Source organism: Macaca nemestrina, chromosome 11 (genome assembly GCF_043159975.1).
Source record: "Macaca nemestrina isolate mMacNem1 chromosome 11, mMacNem.hap1, whole genome shotgun sequence".
NCBI lineage: Eukaryota > Metazoa > Chordata > Mammalia > Primates > Cercopithecidae > Macaca > Macaca nemestrina.
In genome coordinates, this window is record NC_092135.1 from 112733884 (window position 1) to 112756318 (window position 22435).

Here is a 22435-nt window from a genome sequence, read left to right on the forward strand (position 1 = left end):
TACCTGCTTTAGGCTGCTGACTTTCAGATGCATGTGACTGATCTGAGATAGACCAAGTATTTATTGCCCTCCTTACGCCACGCACTTTATAGGTTCCCATTTCATCTTCATAGCCCTTCAAAATATCACTTTCCCCATTTTACAGATGAGGAAACTGAGTATCAGATGTGAAGGTGCTTGTCACAATCATGAAAGTTAATTTTTCTAACAAAGTCAGCCCAGTATTAAACACTATGGTGTGTGGCCTCTGACACTGCCTTTCACAGTTAGTTCTTGTTAGATGTTGCTTCAGGGAAATCAGGGGCTGATTCTTTGTGCCAGACTCTTTCCTAACCACACCTAGGTTCAAAATTGTTGTGGAAGGATAAAGTGGTAGTCGATAGTTTGGGCTCTTGAGTCAGACAATCTGGGCTCAACTCTCAGCAAGACGAGGACTACCTGCATAACCCTGAGAGCTTAGTTACTTAAACTCTCATCTTTAAAATGGGACGACAACAACACTACTGAGAAAATGTAGGCTGTTGTGAGAATTATTTAATACACATAAAAGAATGAAAACAGTGTCTGATCATACTAGGCAGGCAACAAGAAAGCATTCGTTGCTATCTATGATTACTATATGGTACTAGCTTTAAGGAGTTTATACAAATTAGAGCACTTTTGCTTTACTAATAAAAGCCAAAGGGCTGTTGACTTTCAATAGAAACTGGAGACAACAATTTCCCTAACTTTTTGATAGTTACAGTGAGTGAATGTTGGGGTAAAAGCCAAATTCTGGGGGCAAGGAGGGGAGGAGAAAGAAAGAAAGAAAGCTAATAATGTAAAGGGCAAATGGAAAATAAAAACCCATGTTGCATTCATTGAAGTGGGTGAACTTCTGATGGCTTATAAAATAGGCAATTCCAAGTATTCTGCAGAACATTTTCTTTTCCCTCTGAGATGACAAAGGTAGAAAATAACCAGAGAGCATCTAAGCTCAGAGTTTTTAAGACTGAATGCCATTGAAAGGTCAATAAGGGGTAAAAATACATAGCAAGGCAGGAGAGTGGTGGTATGGGGTGAATGGAAGTCCAGCAGCAGCAGAAAAATAATAACGGTAAGCCAAAGACAATGCGATTAGCCTTCTGTTCAAGACGTTAAGACAGGGATGAAGACAGAAACGCTTCTATGAGGGAAGATCCTACTAAAAGCAAGAAGAAAACACCCACATTTAAGATGGAGAAAAAAGAAAATTGAATAATTAAGGGAGAACAATACTTTGAGCTCCAATTCTGTAGCCTTTCAGCATACATGTGACATAATATTTAAAATAAGACAACTGAAGCAGGCTGTTATCTTTAGTAATCCTGATGACCACCTACAAATGCAAAAGATTTGTAAAGAAACAAAATTTTGGAAAAGCTTCAAAACAAGAGGAGGAAATGGCTCAGGATCAATATTTTAATTCACTGTTTCCTGACACTAAGCACATGCTGAAGATTTCAGTAGGCATGATCCCATTGAGGACGGCAAGCTCTTAAATTCTTTTTTGTTACATGAATTATTTTCCTTCAAATATTATAATATAATATTTAAAATATTTCCCAGAGGTAACCACCTGAGTATAGTATTTCTACAGATTATTTACTACTCAAAGAAGGATAAATGGTTTATTTACCCTAATTCCCACAATGTACAGATATAATGAAAATTGAATAGCTGTATTTTCTTACAGATGAAAACAACCACAAAACCACAAGCTTATCTTTCAGTGAAGCAAAATAGCTTGCCTGTCAATTCTAAAGAAATTATAGAATAACATAAAAAGACATAAAGCAATTATTATATATACTTCCATTAGTTTGTTCTTTCTTCCTCTTTCAACTGTGGTCATAGAAAATTGGTTGGGTTTCTACTTGATATCTGCTCGCCCCAAATGTCTAATTGATTATCAATTGATAGCCTTATATTTTTGTATCATAATTAACACGGCTTTTAAGAGTATATTCTTCTTATGCCCTTTTAAAACTCCCCATCACCCTCTCTACACCTACATGGCTTACATTTGCATTTTAGCAGATCTTCTATGAATACTGCCTTTACTTTTGGGTTATAATAACAAGATTTTTATACATCTCTATAGCATTACCAAAAGGAGAGTGTCTGGCCAGGAAACATTACAAAGACTTGCTGCTAAAAAGATTAACTATGAATGTACAGTTTTTTTGGTATAGAATACTATGGATAACTCAGTAGCCATTTGGGCAGGGGATGACTGGTCATTTACAGTGATCATTCAAGAGCCCACGTCTCATTCGGAAAGGAAAATGCTTTCTAAGTTTTGTCTGCAAGTTGTCCCAAGCCTCAAATGACCAAGTTGCCTTATCAAATATTCCTTTCAAATGGCCAGGTTACATCATTTTAAACAAGTCTATGCCAATTATTTCCAAATGGCAAATGTAATCCAATGCACCATTTTATATATATTGAGTTTCTGGTTTTCAGAAGAATGCGTGTGAACGCTAAAGGTGTTGTTCCCATTGACTGTCCCTTTATCTGCCTGAAAACCACAGTAAAATAACACAATGAACAACCTGATGTACCTCTCAATACAACATATGATGAGCGAAAATGACTTAGGTAGAGGTACTTTCAAATCCAAGTGCCGGCATTGGGAACATAGACAATAAGGAAGAAGCTGATTCACCCCTCAAAACCCCACTAAGGGAAAACAACTGCCACCTTATAATTGCCAAGCCAAACAGTCAGGTGTGATGATCAAATGAAAATCTTTTCCAGACAAAATATTTATTGATTGTATTCTTTCTTACAAACCAACTGATACACTCCATTGAAATATAAACATAAAGTAGAAAACAGGGAATCCAATAGAGAAGAAAAGCAACAGGGTTCCCAGCAACTGGGAAAGAAGGGGAGTCCCAGGATGAAGGTGAGGTGGCAGGTCTCACTGGCAGCCAGTCCAGATGGGAGTGGGAAGGCATTGGGGGTGCCAGGGGAAGTATTTCCAGGAAAAAAAAAAAATGAAACTATTCTTCTACTGCCTGCATAGGTTTGTCTTGGAGAAAAAATTGTATTGTAAGACTGTGAGACCTTTTAGAAATATCAAAGTCATGGAAGATTTAGATATGAGTTCAAAAATTTAGACAAATTTTAAAAACTAATAAAATGAAGAAAAACAAGGTTTACAAAAATGCAATTATTGCAAATGACTTGGAAGAGCAATGAATATTTCCATAGGCATTGTGGTGAAAACCCCTGAAAGAGATTTAAATTATCCACTAGGAAGGTGGGGAGACGGAGACAGAAGGAATCTGAGTGCCAAAATCATCATCCAATCCAACAGGGAATCAATAGATACCTAAAATGAAGGAGTCAAGAAAATGCAGTACAGACATACGTACTAAGTAGAAGGTGAAATACCAAAATAAACTGCTACAGGAGTACTAAGTGTTTCTAGGCAGAAGTTAAGAGAGGTAGAGAAGGCATATATTTTAGTCTAAATCTTTTAGCAATATTTGCATTTTTAAACTACATGCACAAATTGCTACAAAATAAAAAGATTTTAAATGCCAATAATCTGTTTTAAAAACCTCTCTGACATAAACAACCACCCTCCCCCTTTTTTTCTGTTTTTTTTTTTTTTTTTTTTTTTTTCCTTTTTCTTTGAGACGGAGTCTCCCTCTGTCACCCAGGTTGGAGTGCAGTGGTGTGATCTCGGCTCCCTGAAACCTCCGCCTCCCAGGTTCAAGGGATTGTCCTGCCTCAGCCTCCTGAGTAGCTGGGACTACAGGCATGTGCCACCACATCTGGCTAATTTTTTGTATTTTCAGTAGAGACAGGATTTAATCGTGTTAGCCAGGATGGTCCTCATCTCCTGACCTCATGATCTGCCCACCTCAGCCTCCCAAAGTGCTGGGATTACAGGCGTGAGCCACTGCCCAGCCAAAAAAAAAAAAAAAAAAACCCTTTCTAATGACTACATCTGACTTCATAGAAAACCAGCATGAATATTAAAAAGATGCATTGTTTTAGAAAGGTAGATGAAATAAATCTGGATAGATTTAACTACTGTTTAATCCCTTCAGATTAAATTTGCTAACTTAGCAAATTAAATACGGATGGCAAAAAACTCATTTCCCATTCATGGTTTCAGCAAACTGCATTTCCTATTTCTGACTTGAATTCATAATTTGAAAAAAAAACCAAAAACCGCTATTAAATATTGATAAAATGCCTTTCTCTTCTGCAAAAGACTAGAAGTAGCACTCAAGAGTAATCAAACAATGTTTAGTACATACGGTGAATATTAACTCATCTGATAGTAAGGTAAATCCTAGATACCTTGCCAAAAAATACCCTGACTGTGTCCAGAGCAAACACTGATTTGGTTCTTTTAACAAGTGAGTCATGTGTAGCAAGGTAGACTTTGTTGAAACACAGCAATACCCACTAGCAAGCAGGTCTCCAACATGATGTTTCTCTTGGACAGGAAAATAGGGGTCTGCCTTGCCAAAAACAATACCTGTGCAACCATCTGTTTATTCGTTTGGCTCTTCTACTAGAGTGTAGTAAGCCCATTGAGGACTGGGGCTATATCTTACTCACCTTTGTTCTTCCAGGTGAGCAACACTGTCTGATACCCAGTAGGTCCTCATAGTCAATGAATCAACATAGTACAAACTACTGGGTTAATTAGTAACAGATTCTTCCTCACCCTCTTAAAATGTAAAGCCAAATCCTTGGCGGGCGCCTGTAGTCCCAGCTAGTCGGGAGGCTGAGGCAGGAGAATGGCGTAAACCCGGGAGGCGGAGCTTGCAGCGAGCCGAGATCCGGCCACTGCACTCCAGCCTGGGCGACAGAGCGAGACTCCGTCTCAAAAAAAAAAAAAAAAAAAAAAAAAAAAATGTAAAGCCAAATCTTTAGGAAGGAAAAGGATAAAATGCATATGTATCACTGCAAGTGAATCTTTGCATGGCACTTTAAGTAAGAGGATACTTACTGAAAAAGTTAAATGCCTAATCTTTATACTTTCTGGCACATATCTGCAAAAGAAAGGTCAATAGAAAAATAATATCTCGGCCAGGCCCAGTGGCTCACACCTGTAATCCCAACACTGTGAGGCTGAGATGGAAGGATTGCTTGAGGCCAAGAGTTTGAGACTAGTCTGAGCAACACATGAGATCCCATCTCTACAAAAAATACAAAAATGAGCTGGGTATGGTGGCACGCACCTGTAGTCCCAGGTACTTGGGAAGCTGAGGCAGGAGGATTGCTTGAGACTAGGAGTTCGAGGCTGTAGTGAGCTGCGATCGTGCCACTGCACCCTAGCCTGGGTGACAGCAAGACCCTGTCTAAAACAAAAAACAAAAAAACAAAAAACAAAAAACAAAAACCAAAAAAACCTCAACTGACTTCATTTATTTTTCAGAATGTACTAATTTTCTTTTAATATAAATGCCATAAGTGTTAATCCTTAGTTCCACAGCCCAGAAAATTAATCTGAATTTACCACGATGCCAAAATTTCAGCACTTATAGAAAAAAGGAAAGAATTATTACAAAGAGGATGGTAATGACTTTAAGGCACATCATCATATTCTACAGCAAATTCCACATACCTTAGCTTTAGAAATGTGTGTGATGAGTAATCAGACACACTGCATACATAATATACAGTTATAGGCAAACACACATACACATACATACATACTTCTCGCATCACAATAGGTGCTTAAATAAAAAATAAATTTCTGAATGGTGTGATGATGTCACAAGTAAATTCCAGCAATAAATGGTGCTACAGCAGTAGTAACTTGAAACTGGGAAATGCAGGCATAAAAATCACCTAGAGAATTTTTTTGAACCATATTCCTTCTTTCCACTCTCTTTCTCTTACCCTTTGGTGTTTTTTTCATTTGTTTTACCCCTTCTACCCTCAACTAGGAGGGCATGGCCCTCAGTTGAAAATCACTTGTACTGAGCCACAATTATGAACTGGAATATCATTAACTGGAATATTACGTACTTCTAGTCTGCTGCACGGGAAAGCAACACACACACACACACTTAAAAATTACTTGTGTTTTTAAGCATGGCTTACTTTAGAAATGGTAAATGTATTCCAGCTGATAAACCAACTTGACCAACTAGATGTGGTTGTCTGAAACAAAAATTGAGAAAGATCTCCAGATCCTTTGCAGTCTCCAAACCAAAGTATAGTGATTAGTAAGTCTGCTGAGGTAGAGCTGAGGTTGCCCCAAGTGTGGGACTGACAGTCTTCCTTCTGGTTGTCCTAGAACAGTCCAGTAAATTCATTCAAGTAGATATCAGATCAAAGGCTCTATTAAAGCATAATAGCAAATGCTTTAATAGCCTTAAGGACACAGGTGCCCCAGGGGGTAGTATGGGATAGAGAAAGAACACAGGCATTTGATGTAGGTCCTGCCATTAGTGAGTAGAATGATCTTGGGCGAGTCACTAGAGTTCTCTGGACCAGTTTCCTCATCTTAACAAAAGAACTTCTCACAATCAATATAATCTCTTAAGGTCTCTACCAAAAGGCAGATTGTTTCTCCTTTTTCTTTTTATGGTTAGTTTTTAATGCATAAGGTGTTTTTAGTCACACAGGTTAAGTTTCACCAACTCATGAAAATCACAGCAATCAGTTAAGGCTCCTTTTCTAATTTTTGTATTTTAGATGCAACTACAGGCTATAATTTAAATGTGTAGTCTATGCAGTGCATTCTACAGAGATGGTAGCCATGGATACTGACTTAGCATGACCTTTTAAAGAAACTTAGGCCCCTCCCACTCCAAATGCATTATAAAGATAATAATATTCAAGACCCATCCTGGCCAACATGGTGAAACCCTGTCTCTACTAAAAATACAAAGATTAGCTGGGCGTGGTGGCACGTGCCTGTAGTCCCAACTACTTGGGAGGCTGAGGCAGGAGAATTGCTTGAACCCGGAAGGTGGAGGCTGCATGCAGTGAGCCATCGAAAAACTGCACTCCAGCCTGGGCGAGAGTGAGACTCCTTCTCAAAAAAAAAAAAAAGAAGTAATAATAATAATGTAGTCATTGTTTCTATAATAGAACAATCCAAATATTCAACACCAGGATTCAGTTTCATAAATCATGATGTATCTTGTTGGCTACTATACTTTTTGAAATTATGTATAAGATACTTAATTACATGGAAAAACAAGGAAAGTAAAAGCATACACAAGGTTTAATGCCTTAGTTATAAAAGCTATGTAGGTGTGCTTAAACGGGGGGAAAAACAGATTCGGAATCCTATTTCCCTAAAAAGGAAAACAAATTCTCGGATCATCATGGCGGTGGGAGGCAGGACTAGATTGCAGTTTTGGACAGAGCAGCGTGCAGAGGCTCACATCATGAGTTTTAACTCCAGATTGACTTCAAGAACAAACCAGCAATCCCGAGAAGACCCACAGACCCTCAGAAGGAAGCGAACTGCTCTTGCAGGACCCAGGAGACACTCCAAATACTGTGAGTGCCCCAATTGCACAAGTGGGAAAGGGAGACCCTCGTTTCCTGAACACACAGCCCCACTGGAGAGGCTGAAAGTCTGTGTGTGGGAGAAGTTACGGACTTTACTTGGAGCTGAGTCAGTTTGGAGAGCCAAGTGAAACACAGGGGTAGAGGAAGCAGCAGAAAGACCCTGGGAGCTCACTGGGTCCCCAAGCAGCCCATTCCTGCCTGGTTTAAAACAGGGATCCATATGGAGGGCAGCCAGAGAAGCAGGGGCTAAAACTCCACAGGGAGAGGGAAATCTCTAGCGGAAGGTTGTAACAATTTGAACAGGGTGAGAAACCTCCTGGCCAGAAGTTGGGGGCGGGCGCAAATGTGGTGTGCAGATGCCACAGGTGGGGATAGAACCAAGTCCTTTTCATTCCCAGCTGGGAGGCGGGTAGCCTGGGGCAGTTTCAAGCCTGTCTAGCCCTCCACCTGGAAACAGACTCAGGGCCGGTGGTCGGGGGAACACAGTGGGAGTGAGACCGGCCCTTCGATTTGCGGGAGCTGGGTGAGGCCTGTGACTGCCAGCTTTCCCCCACTTCCCTGACAACCTGCATGACTCAGGAGAGGCAGCCATAATCCTCCTAGGTACACAACCCCTGGGTATACCATTCCCAGTGACCTGGGAATCTCACTTCCATCCCCAGCTGCAGCAAGACTCGCCCAAGGAGAGTCTGAGCTCAAACATGACTAGCCCCACCCCCACCAGATGGTCCTACCCACCCTGGTAGCAGAAGACAAAAGGCATATAATCTTGGGAGTTTTAGGGCTCCGCCCACTGCTGTTTCACCCACATACTACCACAGCTGATGCTCTCTGGAAAGTGCCACCTCCCGGCAGGCGGCCAACCAGCTCAAAAATAGAGCATTAAACCACCAATGCTAAGAACGTTCACGGAGTCCACTGCACACAGCGCTCTCCTCCCACCCACCACCTCCACAGGAACAGGCACTGGTATCCAAGGTAGAGAAACCCATAGATGGTTTATATCACCGGTCTCTGTGCACACAGTCCCCAGTACCAACCTGGAGCCAGGTAGACTCGCTGGGTGGCTAGACCCAGAAGAGAGACAACAATCACCGCAGTTTGGCTCAGTGTATCCAGAGTTGGTTCCTTCCAGTGGGTTCTTGGTCTCACTGACTTCAAGAATGAAGCCGCAGACCTTCACGGTGAGTGTTACAGTTCTTAAAGTTGGCACGGACCCAGAGAGCAGCAGCAAGATTTATTGTGAAGAGAGAAAGAACAAAGCTTCCACAGCGTGGAAGGGGACCCCAGTGGGTTGCTGCTGCTAGCTGGAGTGGCCAGCTTTTATTCCCTTATTTGTCCCTGCCCACATCCTACTGATTGGTCCATTTTACAGAGTGCTGATTCGTGCGTTTACAACCCTTTAGCTGACACAGAGTGCTGATTGGTGCGTTTCTACAGAGAGCTGACTGGTGCATTTACAATCCTTTAGCTTGACACAGAGTGCTGATTGCTGCATTTATAATCCTTTAGCTAGACACAGAGTGCTGATTGGTGCGTTTTTTACAGACTGCTGATTGGTGCATTTACAATCCTTTAGCTAGACACAGAGCGCAGATTGGTGCGTTTACAATCCTCTAGCTAGACAGAAAAGTTCTCCAAGTCCCCACTTGACCCAGGAAGTCCAGCTGGCTTCACCTCTCAGCAGGAAGCCGTATCCACAGGAAAAGGTGGAGAGTTCTACAGCAAGGGAACACTCTGTGGGACAAAAAAATCTGTGGGACAAAAAAAAAAACAGCAGCCTTCAGCCCTAGACTTTCCCTCTGACAGAGCCTACCCAAATGAGAAGGAAACAGGAAAGCAACCCTGGCAATATGACAAAACAAGCTCTTCAACACACCCCCAAAAAATCACACTAGTTCACCAGGAAGGGATCCAAACCGAGAAGAAATCCCTGATTTACCTGAAAAAGAATTTAGGAGGTTAGTTATTATGCTAATCAGGGAGGGACAAGAGAAAGGCGAAGCCCAATGCAAGGAAATAAAAAAAATTATACAGTAAGTGGAGGGAGAAATATTCAAGGAAATAGCTTAAGAGAAAATAAAAAATCCAGGAAACATTGGACACTTTTAGAAATGCGAAATGCTCTGGAAAGTGTCAGCAATAAGACTGAACAAGTAGAAGAAAGAAATTCAGAGCTCAAAGACAAGCTCTTCTAATTAACCCAATCCAACAAAGACGAAGGAAAAAGAATAAAAAAATATGAACAAAGTCTCCAGGAAGTCTGGGATTATGTCAAATGACCAAACCTAAGAATAATCAGTGTTTCTGAAGAAGAAGAGAATTCTAAAAGCTTGGAAAACATATGTGGGAGAATAATCGAGGAAAACTTCCCTGGCCTTGTGAGAGACCTAGAGATGCAAATACAAGACGCACAAAGAACACCTGGGAAAATCATTGCAAAAAGATCTTTGCCTAGGCACACTGTCATCAGGTTATCCAAAGGTAACACAAAGAAAGAATCTTAAGAGCTGTGAGACAGAAGCACTAGGTAACCTATAAAGGAAAACCTATCAGATCAACAGCAGATTTCTCAGCAGAAACACTACAAGCTAGAAGGGATTGAGGTGCTATCTTCAGCCTCCTCAAACAAAACAATTATCAGCCAAAGATTTTCTATTCAGCGGAACTAAGCATCACTTATGAGGGAAAGATACAGTCTTTTTAGACAGACAAATACTGAGAGAATTCGCCATTACCAAGCTATCACTACAAGAACTGCTAAAAGGAGCTCTAAACCTTGAAACAAATCCTGGAAACACAGCAAAACAGAACCTCTTTAAAGCATAAATCACACAGGACGTATAAAATAAAATACAAATTAAAAAGCAAATACAAGAAACAAACAAAAATAAACCTAATGTGTACTGGCAACAAAGAGCATGATGAATGCAATGGTACCTCACATTTCAATACTAACATTGACTGTAAACGACCTAAATGCTCCACTTAAAAGATACAGAACCACAGAATGGATAAGAACTCACCAACCATCTGCTGCTGAGACTCACTTAACACATAACGATTCACAGAAACTTAAAGTAAAGGGGTAGAAAAAGGCACTTCATGCAAATGGACACCAAAAGTGAGCAGGGGTAGTTATTCTTATATCAGACAAAACAAACATTAAAGCAACAGCAGCTAAAAGAGACAAAGAGGGATATTATATAATTGTAAAAGGCCTTGCCCAACAGGAAAATATCACAGTCCTAAACATATAAGCGCCTAACATTGGAGCTCCCAAATTTATAAAACAATTATTAACAGACCTAAGAAATTAGATAGACAGCAATACAATAATAGTGGGGGACTTCAATACTCCACTGACAGCACTAGACAGGTCATCAAGACAGAAAGTCAACAAAGAAACAACGGATTTAAACTATACCTTGGAACAAATGGACTTAACAGATATATACAGAACATTTCATCTGACAACTGCAGAATACATATTCCATTAAACAGTGCATGGAACTTTCTCCAAGTTAGATCATATGACAGGCCATAAAACAAGCCTCAATAAATTTAAGAAAATTGAAATTGTATCAAGCACTCTCTCAGACCGCAGTGGAATAAAACTGGAAATGAACTCCAAAAGGAACCTTTAAAATCATGCAAATAACCTGCTTCTGAAAGAGTACTGGGTCAAAAACAAAATCAAGATGGAAATTTAAAAATTCTTGAAACTGAATTACAGTAATGACACAACATACCAAAACCTCTGGAATACAGCAAAGACAGTGCTAAGAGGAAAGTTCATAGCCCTAAATGCCTACATCAAAAAGACTGAAAGAGCACAAACTGACATTCTAAGGTCATAGCTCAAGGAATTAGAGAAATAGGAACAAACCAAACCCAAACCCAGCAGAAGAAAGGAAATGAGCAAGATCAGAGAAGAACTAAACGAAATTGAAACAAAACAAAACAAAAAATACAAAAGACAGATGAAACAAAAAGCTGGTTCTCTGAAAAGATAAATAAAATTGATAGACCATTAGCAAGATTAACCAAGAAAAGAAGAGAGAAAATCCAAATAACCTCACTAGAAATGAAACAGGAGATATTACAACTGACACCACTGAAACACAAAAGATCATATAAGGCTACTGTCAACACCTTTACACACATAAACCAGAAAACCTAGAAGAGATGGAGAAGTTCCTGGAAAAATACAACCCTCCTAGCTTAAATCAGGAACAATTAGATACCCTGAACAGACCAACAACAAGCGGTGAGATTGAAATGGTAATTTAAAAATTACCAACAACAACAAAAAAGTCCAGGATAAGACGGATTTTCAGCAGAATTCTACCAGACATTCAAAGAATTGGTACCAATCTTTTGAAACTATTCCACAAGATAGAGAAAGAAGGAACCCTCCCTAATTCATTCCATGAAGCCAACATCACCTTAATACCAAAACCAGGAAAGGACATAACCAAAAAAGAAAACTACAGACGGGTATCCTTGATGAATACAGATGCTAAAATCCTTAACAAAATACTAGCTAACCAAATCCAACAACTTATCAAAAAGATAATCCACCATGATCAAGTGGGTTTCATACCAGGGATGCAGGGATGGTTTAACATATGCAAGTCATGATAAATGTGATACACCACATAAACAGAATTAAAAACAAAAAACACATGATCATCTCAATGGATGCAGAAAAAGCATTAAAGAAAATTCAACATCCCTTTATGATTAAAACTCTCAGCAAAATTGGCCTACAAGGGACATAGCTCAATGTAACAGCCAACATAATACTGAATGGGGAAAAGTTGAAAGCATTCCCTCTGAGAACTGGAACAAGACAAGGGTGCCTACTGTCACCACTCCTCTTCAACAGAGTACTGGAAGTCCTAGCCTGAGCAATCAGACAAGAGAAAGAAATAAAGTGCATCCAAATCAGTAAAGAGAAAGTTAAACTGTCACTGTTTGCTGACGATATGATCATTTATTTTGAAAACCCTAAAGACTCCTCCAGAAAGCTCCTAGAACTGATAAAATAATTTAGCAAAGTTTCTGGATACAAGATTAATGCACACAAATAAGTAGCTCTTCTATATACCAACTGCAACCAAACGGAGAAGCACATCAAGAACTCAACCCCTTTTACAATAGCTGAAAAAAAAATACTTAAGAATATACCTAACCAAGGAGTCAAAAGACTTCTACAAGGAAAACTACAAAATACCACTGAAAGAAATCAGACAGCATGAACAAACGGAAATGCAGCCCATGCTCATGGATGCGTAGAATCATTGTGAAAATGACCATACTGCCAAAAGCAATCTACAAATTCAATGCAATCCCCATCAAAATACCACCATCATTCTTCATAGAATTAGAAAAAAAAATCCTAAAATTCATATGGAACCAAAAAAGAGCCCGCATAGCCAAAGCAAGGCTAAGCAAAAGGAACAAATCTGGAGGCATCACACTATCAAACTATACTATAAAGCCATAGTCACCAAAAATGCATGGTACTGGTATAAAAAGAGACACATAGACCAATGGAACAGAATAGAGAACCCAGAAATAAACCCAAATACTTACAGCCAACTGATCTTAGACAAAGCAGACAAAAACATAAAGTGGGGAAAGGGCATCCTTTTCAACACATGGTGCTGGGATAATTGGCTAGCCACATGTAGGAGACTGAAACTGGATCCTCATCTCTCACTTTATACAAAAATCAACTCAAGATGGATTAAACCTAAGACCTGAAACTGTACAAATTCTAGAAGATAACATTGGAAAAACCCTTCTAGACATTGGCTTAGGCAAGGATTTCATGATCAAGAACGCAAAAGCAAATGCAATAAAAACAAAGATAAATAGCTGGGACCTAAAGAGCTTTTACATGGCAAAAGGAACAGTCAGCAGAGTAAATGGACAACCCAGAGTGGGAGAAAATTGTCATAATCTGTACATTTGACAAGGACTAATATCCAGAATTTACAACAAACTCAAATCAGTAAGAAAAAAACAAACAATCCTATCAAAAAGTGAACTAAGGACATGAATAGACAGTTCTCAAAAGAAGATACGCAAATGGCCAAAAAACATATGAAAAAATGCTCAACATCAGAAATGATCAGAAAATCAAAACTACAATGTGATATCACCGTACTCCTGCAAGAATGGCCATAATCAAACAATCAATCAAAAAACAGTAGATCTTGGCATTGATGCAGTGAACAGGGAACACTTCTACACTGCTGGTGGGAATGCAAACTAGTACAGCCGCTATGGAAAACAGTGAAGATTCCTTAAAGAACTAAAAGTAGAACTACCATTTGATCCAGAAATCCCACTACTGGGTATCTACCCAGAGGAAAAGAAGTCATTATTCAAAAAAGATACTTGCACATGCATGTTTATAGCAGCACAATTCACAATTGCAAAATCGTGGAACCAACCCAAATGCTCATCAATCAACAAGTGGATAAACTGTGGTGTATGTGTATATATACATATATATACACACACACACACACACACACACACACACACACACACACACACACACATATATGATGGAATACTATGCAGCCATAAAAAGGGATGAATTAAGAGCATTTGCAATGACCTGGATGAGATTGGAGACTATTATTCTAAGTAACCCAGGAATGGAAAACCAAACATCGTACGTTCTCATTGATATGTGGAAGCTAAACTATGACAATGTGAAGGCATAATAATAATACAATGGACTTTGGGGACTTGGGAGGAAGACTGGGAGTGGGGGCGAGGGATAAAGACTACAAATATGGTGCAGTGTACACTGCTCAGGTGATGGGTGCACCAAAATCTCACAAGCCACAACAAAAGAATGTATGTAACCAAATACCACCTGTACCCAAATAACTTATGGGGAAAGAAAGAGAGACAAGAATGTTAATAGTTGTGGATTAAGTCAATGTTTCCAAGGCCCAACTAAAAGAATAAACGTTAAGGGGTGAGAGAGAAGTGGTGAGGATGTGGTGAACAGAAGCTCAGGTCCCCTGTTATCAGCATTCGATGTACTTTTAACACTATGAAGGCCACACAAAATAGTTTCGGTTTAATGGCCCCTGGATTTTGTGCCTGTTTTCTTCCTTGTGCATTTGTCTTCTGCAGAAAATTCTTTTTATATTTCTCAACTATGTAATACTTTTGTAAACAGATTTGTTTAAAAACTCAGACATTTACATGAGAAAGATTCAGAAAAAGACCTTTATTTTTAGGTTACATTATCTTACACAGCAGGCAAATGGGGTGTGGTTTTGACAAACTAGTGGTCTTAATGAAAATATGAGTCTCACAAACTATAAACTAAGGCAGGAAAGATAAACATTCTTGTCTTAGGCCTCAAGTGGAGGTGGCGGAAGGGTTTATGATATTATGGTGACAGTAGAAGCTTTGCCAGTACTGTCCAAGGTACACCACTTCTGTGTAGAGGCCTAAGCAATCTTGGTATCCACGGTAAATACACAGAGGGGATGAAAGCTAAACATTTTAGTTAAATGAGCAGGGGTGGCTATATAGATGGGCAAACTTTACCAGTGCAGATGGGATGGCGAGAAGTCAGAAACAGGAAACAAGGGCCTGGCTCTGGTTGTTGTTCAGGCTACAACCAGTAAAGTGAAGACAGGAAGACGCCCAGTAGTAGATGTGCATGGGACACAAAAGCCAGGATACTCAGGACTGACACAAGCTGTGCTACCAATAGCCACTTTTTCGTGAGCTTGCTCACAGGGTTCCTGGAAGGCGAGTTGTGAATGCCTACAGTGTGCTGAGCACTTTCACACATCTTTACACCCGGGTGAAATCAACAGTATTTCCCCCGCTTTATCACTGACGATACAGGTTAGATTGTTAACAAACTCATGTCTAACTTCAAAGCCGACGCAGAATCCTCCCTAGGGCTGGAGTATTAGTCATTAACCCTTTAAGCCTAGTCAAAGAACACGCTTTTCCCACTTCTCTCACATCACCATTCTAATAGAAACTTACAGGTATCAGAAAGTGCACCTTGTGCCTTAGAAAGCTACACAAATAATCAACAATCCCTAATTTATAAGAATGTCTGCAGCTTAATTAGCCAGGCATAAGCCACATTAGTTGACTAAAAAAAAATTACAGCTCTTAACCGAAGACAACTTCTCAGTAGCTATTCATTAGTTCCTGCCATTTTAATGTGTTCAGAGTAGGAAACAGAATAGACAATTGTGACTGCAATGAGGTCCACGAACGTTTAGAACACAATTAATGTTTTTTCCACATTGACTCATGGAAACAATAACAGCTAATGCAGCCCCATTCCCACCCGTGAATCATCTTATTCCCACAGAAAACATCAAACCTCCCCAAATATCATCCTCTAGGCAGAGGTCACTTAATTATTAAATTCACAAAGCAGGCCGGGCGCGGTGGCTCAAGCCTGTAATCCCAGCACTTTGGGAGGCCGAGGCGGGCGGATCACAAGGTCAGGAGATCGAGACCACAGTGAAACCCCGTCTCTACTAAAAATACAAAAAATTAGCCGTGCGCGGTGGCGGGCGCCTGTAGTCCTAGCTACTCAGGAGGCTGAGGCAGGAGAATGGCGTGAACCCAGGAGGCGGAGCTTGCAGTGAGCCGAGATCGCGCCACTGCACTCCAGCCTGGGCAACAGCGTGAGACTCCGTCTCAAAAAAAAAAAAAAAAAAATAAATTCACAAAGCAGGTGCAAAAAAAAAAAAAAAAAAAAAAAAGAAAAGAAAAGGAAAAAAAGGACCAATGAAATAAAGGAAAAATTCTATTTACTGAAATTCAAGTAGCTAAATTACCTTTTAGGTGAAGTCAGTGAAAACCCTCACACATTGCTCATTTACCCTTATTTCAATCATAATTCTAATATGCTTCCCATCTGGTTTCTATTTTTCAGCAGGCCAAAAGAAAAAAAAATTAAGTTAGATATGGTGAAGTATTAGCAGAGACAGAAAAATAGCTACAAAGTGGCAGCTGTCAAGGAAAAAGAGGAACAGTTACAAATTCAAGTAGAACTAGAAAATAGCCATGAGAATGTGGAAAAGCTACCAGCCTCTCACTTTTATAGAGACACAAAGGAATCGGTGTATAATTGTTTCTTAATGACGATTCCCAACTATCAAAGTTATACTATATTCGGAATAATCTAAGGTAATAAAGTATCTAGTACATTTTAGAAATACTTTTATTCAAAATTAATTAAAAAGTGTTATGTTCAAAATGGTAAGATTTTGTTAGTTAATAGATTTCCTCACCAAGTCATGTTGGGCCTCATTCAACAGCACAGAATAAGCCAATTTTATACAAGACACAGATATATGGAAACACAAATAATTTTTAATGATTTATGGTAAATAAGAAGGAAGTTTGAATCTATGATTGAAAAATAAAAATTACATATATATCTACACAGAGTGTACAATCACAAGTTTCAAGAGCTTACACAAACTAACTGCTATCAAAATAAATATTTAACAAAACAAAGATGAAACTGCTTAACAGTCAGGGAAAAACAACAAAAAGAAGGGAGGGGTGATAAACCAAGAAAATGAATGACAAAAACTGAGCAAGAGACCTCAAAGGTATCTTTACAAACAGGAATTCAGATGCAAGGAACAGACACAAACCTGTCTAAAATGTGACCTATGAGGCAATACAAAGTGACCTGAAGTCAGTTATAAATAAAAAATGACACCCAAAATCCCAGAGAGTCTTAAATTATTTAATCCAGACATTATCTAACCCCTCGGATTTTTGTTTGGTGCTATGGTGTTCGTCATTTTCCATCAGAATGAAATGTGGGACAAACGCATTACTGGTTGCAGAGAGTGTTTCAGAGCTAATTCACCCAGCAAGGTCAGGGTCAAAAGGTTATTTTGTTCATACAATATATTTCTTGATATGAAAAAAACAACACGTCAAAGAAAGAATTAAAGCAAAATGTATTTTCAAATGATAAACAGAATCTCAAACTTTCAAGTAAGTGCATCTTAAGATGTTGATGAACTTCAGAGATTCGCAATATTTTAAAACTAGGGATAGTCTATTCCAGTTGTTATCAAACTGTCCTCTTTTGTTCATGAGGAACCAAACTGGCAGGTCTCTCAGTGTCTCCTTCGCCAAGTCTTTAATTTTATAAGTATATTCAATGTCTAGGAAGGAATTATTAAAGAATTCTGCTTCTTAAAAAAATGTTTCAAAATAATCGAATGTATCCTTGTCGATTCGGGAATGAGAGCACACAGAGCAGAGTAACCTCCCAGGTCTGGCTGCTCTCAGGTGGTATCCCGCCCACTCACTGAGGCCTTGCCTGTTTGATACTAGTAAGGTCTCCCCATGCCTACTTCTACACTTACTGTATGGCCTTTTGTATGATCTGGAAAAAATCTGTTGTAAATCAAGTAATCACCAACTTCTGCCTCCATGCCAACCTAAAAACTTTTAAAAACTTTACAAAGGAAGAAATTAAGACCTTCAAAATTATTTTGCAAATACCAACAAGGTTTACCAGAAGAAGACTGCTTTTTAATTTAAAGTAATGACGTTGGACTGATAATGTGCTAGATTGGTCAGACTTCTTAAAAAAATACTGATATTAAAATGTGTTAGAGAAAATGCTCTAAGTATATATACATATGTAGTAGATAAACAGTTATATATTGATAGTTATAAGCAAATGTACAGAATACAAATATGTACTATGAGCCTAGTGTTGATTTTTACCACAAAAAAAAAATGTTAAAGATTAAATCACGATTTCCTGATGAATATACAACATAAAAAACCGAGATAAAAATGTAGAAACAGACAACAAAGTAAATTACAAGAAAAGAAATAAACACAATATAGGATAAAGACAATTGCAGATAGGAGAATTAAACACCTAAGGTGGTTAGTATATTTAGACCAAATACTCTCTTTGCAATAAAGCCAAAATATTTGATAATATTCTCTGTTTACTTAAAAAAAATGGCAAGTTTTTTCACTGGTGGCAGGTATGGATTTTATTAAAGAATATTCAAAGACTCAAACAGTAATGATACCACTTGTCCATTTAACCAGGATTCTGGTGTCCTCTCATTAATCTTTGATACTCAATAATCTGAATAGAAAGACATGATGAATCAAAAAACATGCCAATTTTAAAAAGAAAAACCTTTAAAAGCAATCCCAGCATCTAAACGGTAAACACAACATGAATTCCTAATCTGGCATTAGACCTTTTTTTTTTTTTTTTGATTCAAAGACAAATATGAATGACTCTACCTATTTGTAAAAATGTGAAAAATTAAAAACAGTACAATGACTGGGCTCTCACAAACCGTGCAAGTTCAATTTGAAATGTTCATCTGGTACAATATTCAGCTGTCAAGAGGAAGCAACTCAAAGGACATCACACAGTCTATAAACCAGCTTGAAGGAGCCTTCCAGACTTTGCCCTGCCGAACCCTCTCTGGGTGATAATTAGACAAATCCTCATAGATGATATACTGCGTGCAGAAGCGCTGATCAGAATCGGGCCTTGCATGGTATGCGACTGTATTGATGGTCTGAGTCACGTCACTGTCTGGCTTGGGCTTTCTACTGAGGATCTGGCCCCCACCTGCAGTGACGAGCTTAATAAGGTTGTCCTTTGGATGGTGTTTGAAAGATCCCCCCAAATAGAAGTAGCATCCATCAAATAGCTTTGGCAACTGAAATAATGAGAAAACATTTGTTAAAGGCAGATCAAAATACTGTATTCAAAAACACTGCATATGAATGAGGAAAATAAAAATACACGTTGAGTATCCCTTACCTGAAACATTTGGACCAGAAGCATTTCAGATTCAGAAATTTTTTGGGTTTTGGAAAATTTGCATATATATGAGATATCTTAAGGATGAGACTCAAGCCTAAACACAAAATTCATTTGTGTCTTGTACACTTTATGCACACAGCCTGAGGTAATTTTACACAATATTTTTAGTAATTTTGTGCATGTAACAAAATTTTGACCGTGTTCTGTGACCTGTCACATGAGGTCAGGTGTGGAATTTTCCACTTGCGGCATCATGTCAAAGTTCAAAAAGTTTTGGATTTTGGAGCATTTTGGATATTGGATTAGGGATGTTCAATCTGTAATAATTATGAGCAGCTAAGAAGCTACTTAATGAGGTGCTGGGACAAGTTAAATTTCAAGCATACTAATTGGATCAAGAAAAATACTTAGGCAAATAGGGGGCTTCCTATTTATAATTTTTTTCCCTAAGATTCAGTCACCATTTTGGTTCCTTTTCACTCTTCTAAAATTTTAGATGTGTTTGGTATAAAGAAAACAAAAAAATGTTCATCAAACTTTTTTAATCAGGATGTTTATGCTTATGTGGTGGGACCTAAAAACCCCACAATTCCTAGCTTTTATGAAATAGGCTTCAGAGACACAAGGCAAATGTAATTACAAGAGTAACATCTTTTCCATGGACTTTTATCCAGTTCTGCCCGTCCACATTCAGGTCCCTACACACATTACCAACCTAAGGTCTCCAGGGCAGCCACCGTGGGGGGTGTGCCCTCCACGGTTCCAGAAATGTATTCATAGGCACAACAGATTATTGTGCTGAGGCTAGGGATCCAATTAGCTATGAAACACACTTCTGTATGCTCGTTGGAAATTTTAAAAAGTTTCATAATTCCCTTCTACGGAAATTTTCTTTGTCACTTCTAATATACATATATATATCAACAGGATAATGCAATATTATCCATTAAAACTACAATATGTGGCCATAAAGACATATGGTAACTAAATCCGAGCAGCAGCTGTAAGTCTTCTTCCAAGCTACTTCCTGTATCTGAGATTTACCTCCGATTCTGAAAGGTTTATGGGAATGTTCAAGATGCCAAAAATCCATTAACAGTATGAAATTATTACCTTCTGGATTTTACTGCTCATCGTGATCATCTTTCAGAATCAAGTGCTTGAAATAAGCACAATTAAAAATTTAATCAGTCACCTGTAGTTGTTGAAAGGGCAGAAGTTTTCCCTGATGGTGATAATAATAGTATGTCATAATAAGAACAATGAAAGTTGTAGTAAAAGAAAAATACCAGCTGTTCTCTGTTGAGCCTGCTTCTGTGTGGACCTTCAGGAATTTCATACTTTTCTTCCTGTTCACATACTCTTCTTCGTAGACATGCTTTTACCCCTGGCAAAAACACAAGAATTAAAGCAAAATAAATATCAAGTGAGCATTACTTCTCTTTCATTAAAATTAAGCAATTTACCTAAGTGGTTTTTCTTCTTCATGGCAGTTTTTAAGTATTATTCTAAAATGCAAACAGAAATCTTACTTATGCCAAAACAAAACATAACACAATTGGTTTTCCATATAAAGAAAACATTTAAAATATTCTTTCTTTGGAGGATTAAGCCATAAGTTAGTACTGAACACTAACTGTAATTTTAATCTCCTTTCTGAAAAACCTAAGCCAGGATACTATTTCAAACACACACACACAAGTCTACATTTTCACTCATAGCAATTACCCAAATTTAAGGTGAATAAAAAGTCCATGATGCAGTCCTGCCCACAATAACCTAAACTGAGCACTTACCATCTACACTGCTCATTTTGGCAGCTATATGTCTAATCGTCTGTTAAACTGTAACTGATCTGACATGACGGAATGAGCTTTAGTCTACAGCACCTAGCTCAGCTAGCCACACAACAGGGGCTCAACAGTGCTTGCTAAAATAAACAGGCAGAGCTTGGGATAGGTTTGGAACGTGACAGGAACACAACTGAGGTCGCCAGTCTAGAGATGATTTGGTTGGGCTTTGCAGGAAAAAAAAGCATTCTTTTGATGGCTTGAGTAAGTCTGTTCACAGCTTCAGGTTAAAAAGCAAGATGCAATAGAGACAGCTCAGCCTGGCACTGTTTAGAGTCATTCCACTGCCTGGCACCTGGGTGGGGAAACCCTAAGTAGGGCCACTGGCTGGCAGCCAGTACCAATTGTCTTGCTAGGCTCTAGAAATGAAAGGAACCCTTAGGATGCCCAGGACCAATCATGAAGGACATGGTCAGCTTCAGCTAGAGACAACATCTTGGATAATGCCTGTTCACCAACAGGCAAGGGAACTGATGGCATGTATATATATATTTATTATGCTTCTGTTCTGATAGCATATAACTACTAAATTTGAGATTTGGAGTTGAAGGACTTGGCTATCCCAATTACTTGTTCTGGAAGTTTCCTTGCCTATGGAAATAAAAAATGAAAACAGTGTTTTTCACCGGGCTTCTGTGGATAAAATGCAAGAAGCATTCTATAAACTAGATACTATAATGAATTATCTTCATTATAAAAACAAACCCTCCATACAATTTCCTATTTGTCTTTGAGGTTGTTTTGCTCAATATCTCATTTTATCACTGAGGGCAGAAACCATGTATTATTCATTTATGCATTCTTCAGAATTTCATACACTCTCCCATAGAACAGGAGTTTAACAGCAGAGGGTATCGGGAAAGTTGGAACAATAACTCAGGTATCCCATTCACTGTCTAGTGTTGTTAACACAAAGGAACAAAAGTTTTTTAAAATTCACTATGGACACAGCATTGATAAGATTGTATCCACACCAATAAAAATAAGTAATTGTATAGCACCTGTAAGAGTTCAGAGTTACACATAGTTTTGAATATCAAACTATTATATCCTGTTATCACTTGATATCTAATGGCTTAAAACGACCAGAAAAAAAATCTATGGCAGCATAAACATATACTTTAGATCGAGGATTAGACATGTATGTTGGATATACTACAGTGTTTTGGAAACCTCTTGAAAAATGCTAGTGATAAAGTTCTGT

At 38.6% G+C, this 22435-nt stretch overlaps 1 protein-coding gene across 6 annotated transcripts in view; it reads right to left on the minus strand.

Moving 5' to 3' along the window:
- Nucleotides 1-16322: 16322 nt before the first annotated feature.
- The window catches only part of LOC105481158 (BRCA1 associated RING domain 1), an 86053-nt gene continuing 79940 nt past the window's right edge, over nucleotides 16323-22435 (minus strand). For 5 of the 6 annotated variants that reach the window (XM_011740506.3, XM_011740508.3, XM_011740507.3 and 2 more), the window contains 2 exons: nucleotides 20671-20768; nucleotides 16324-19274 (listed from right to left, as the gene is read on the minus strand). In XM_011740506.3, the coding sequence (XP_011738808.2) occupies nucleotides 18942-19274; nucleotides 20671-20768 (431 nt within the window). In that variant the 3' untranslated portion in view covers nucleotides 16324-18941. Of the gene's footprint in view, nucleotides 19275-20670; nucleotides 20769-22435 lie in introns of all 6 variants that reach the window. The other variant, XM_011740511.3, reaches the window with a different exon arrangement.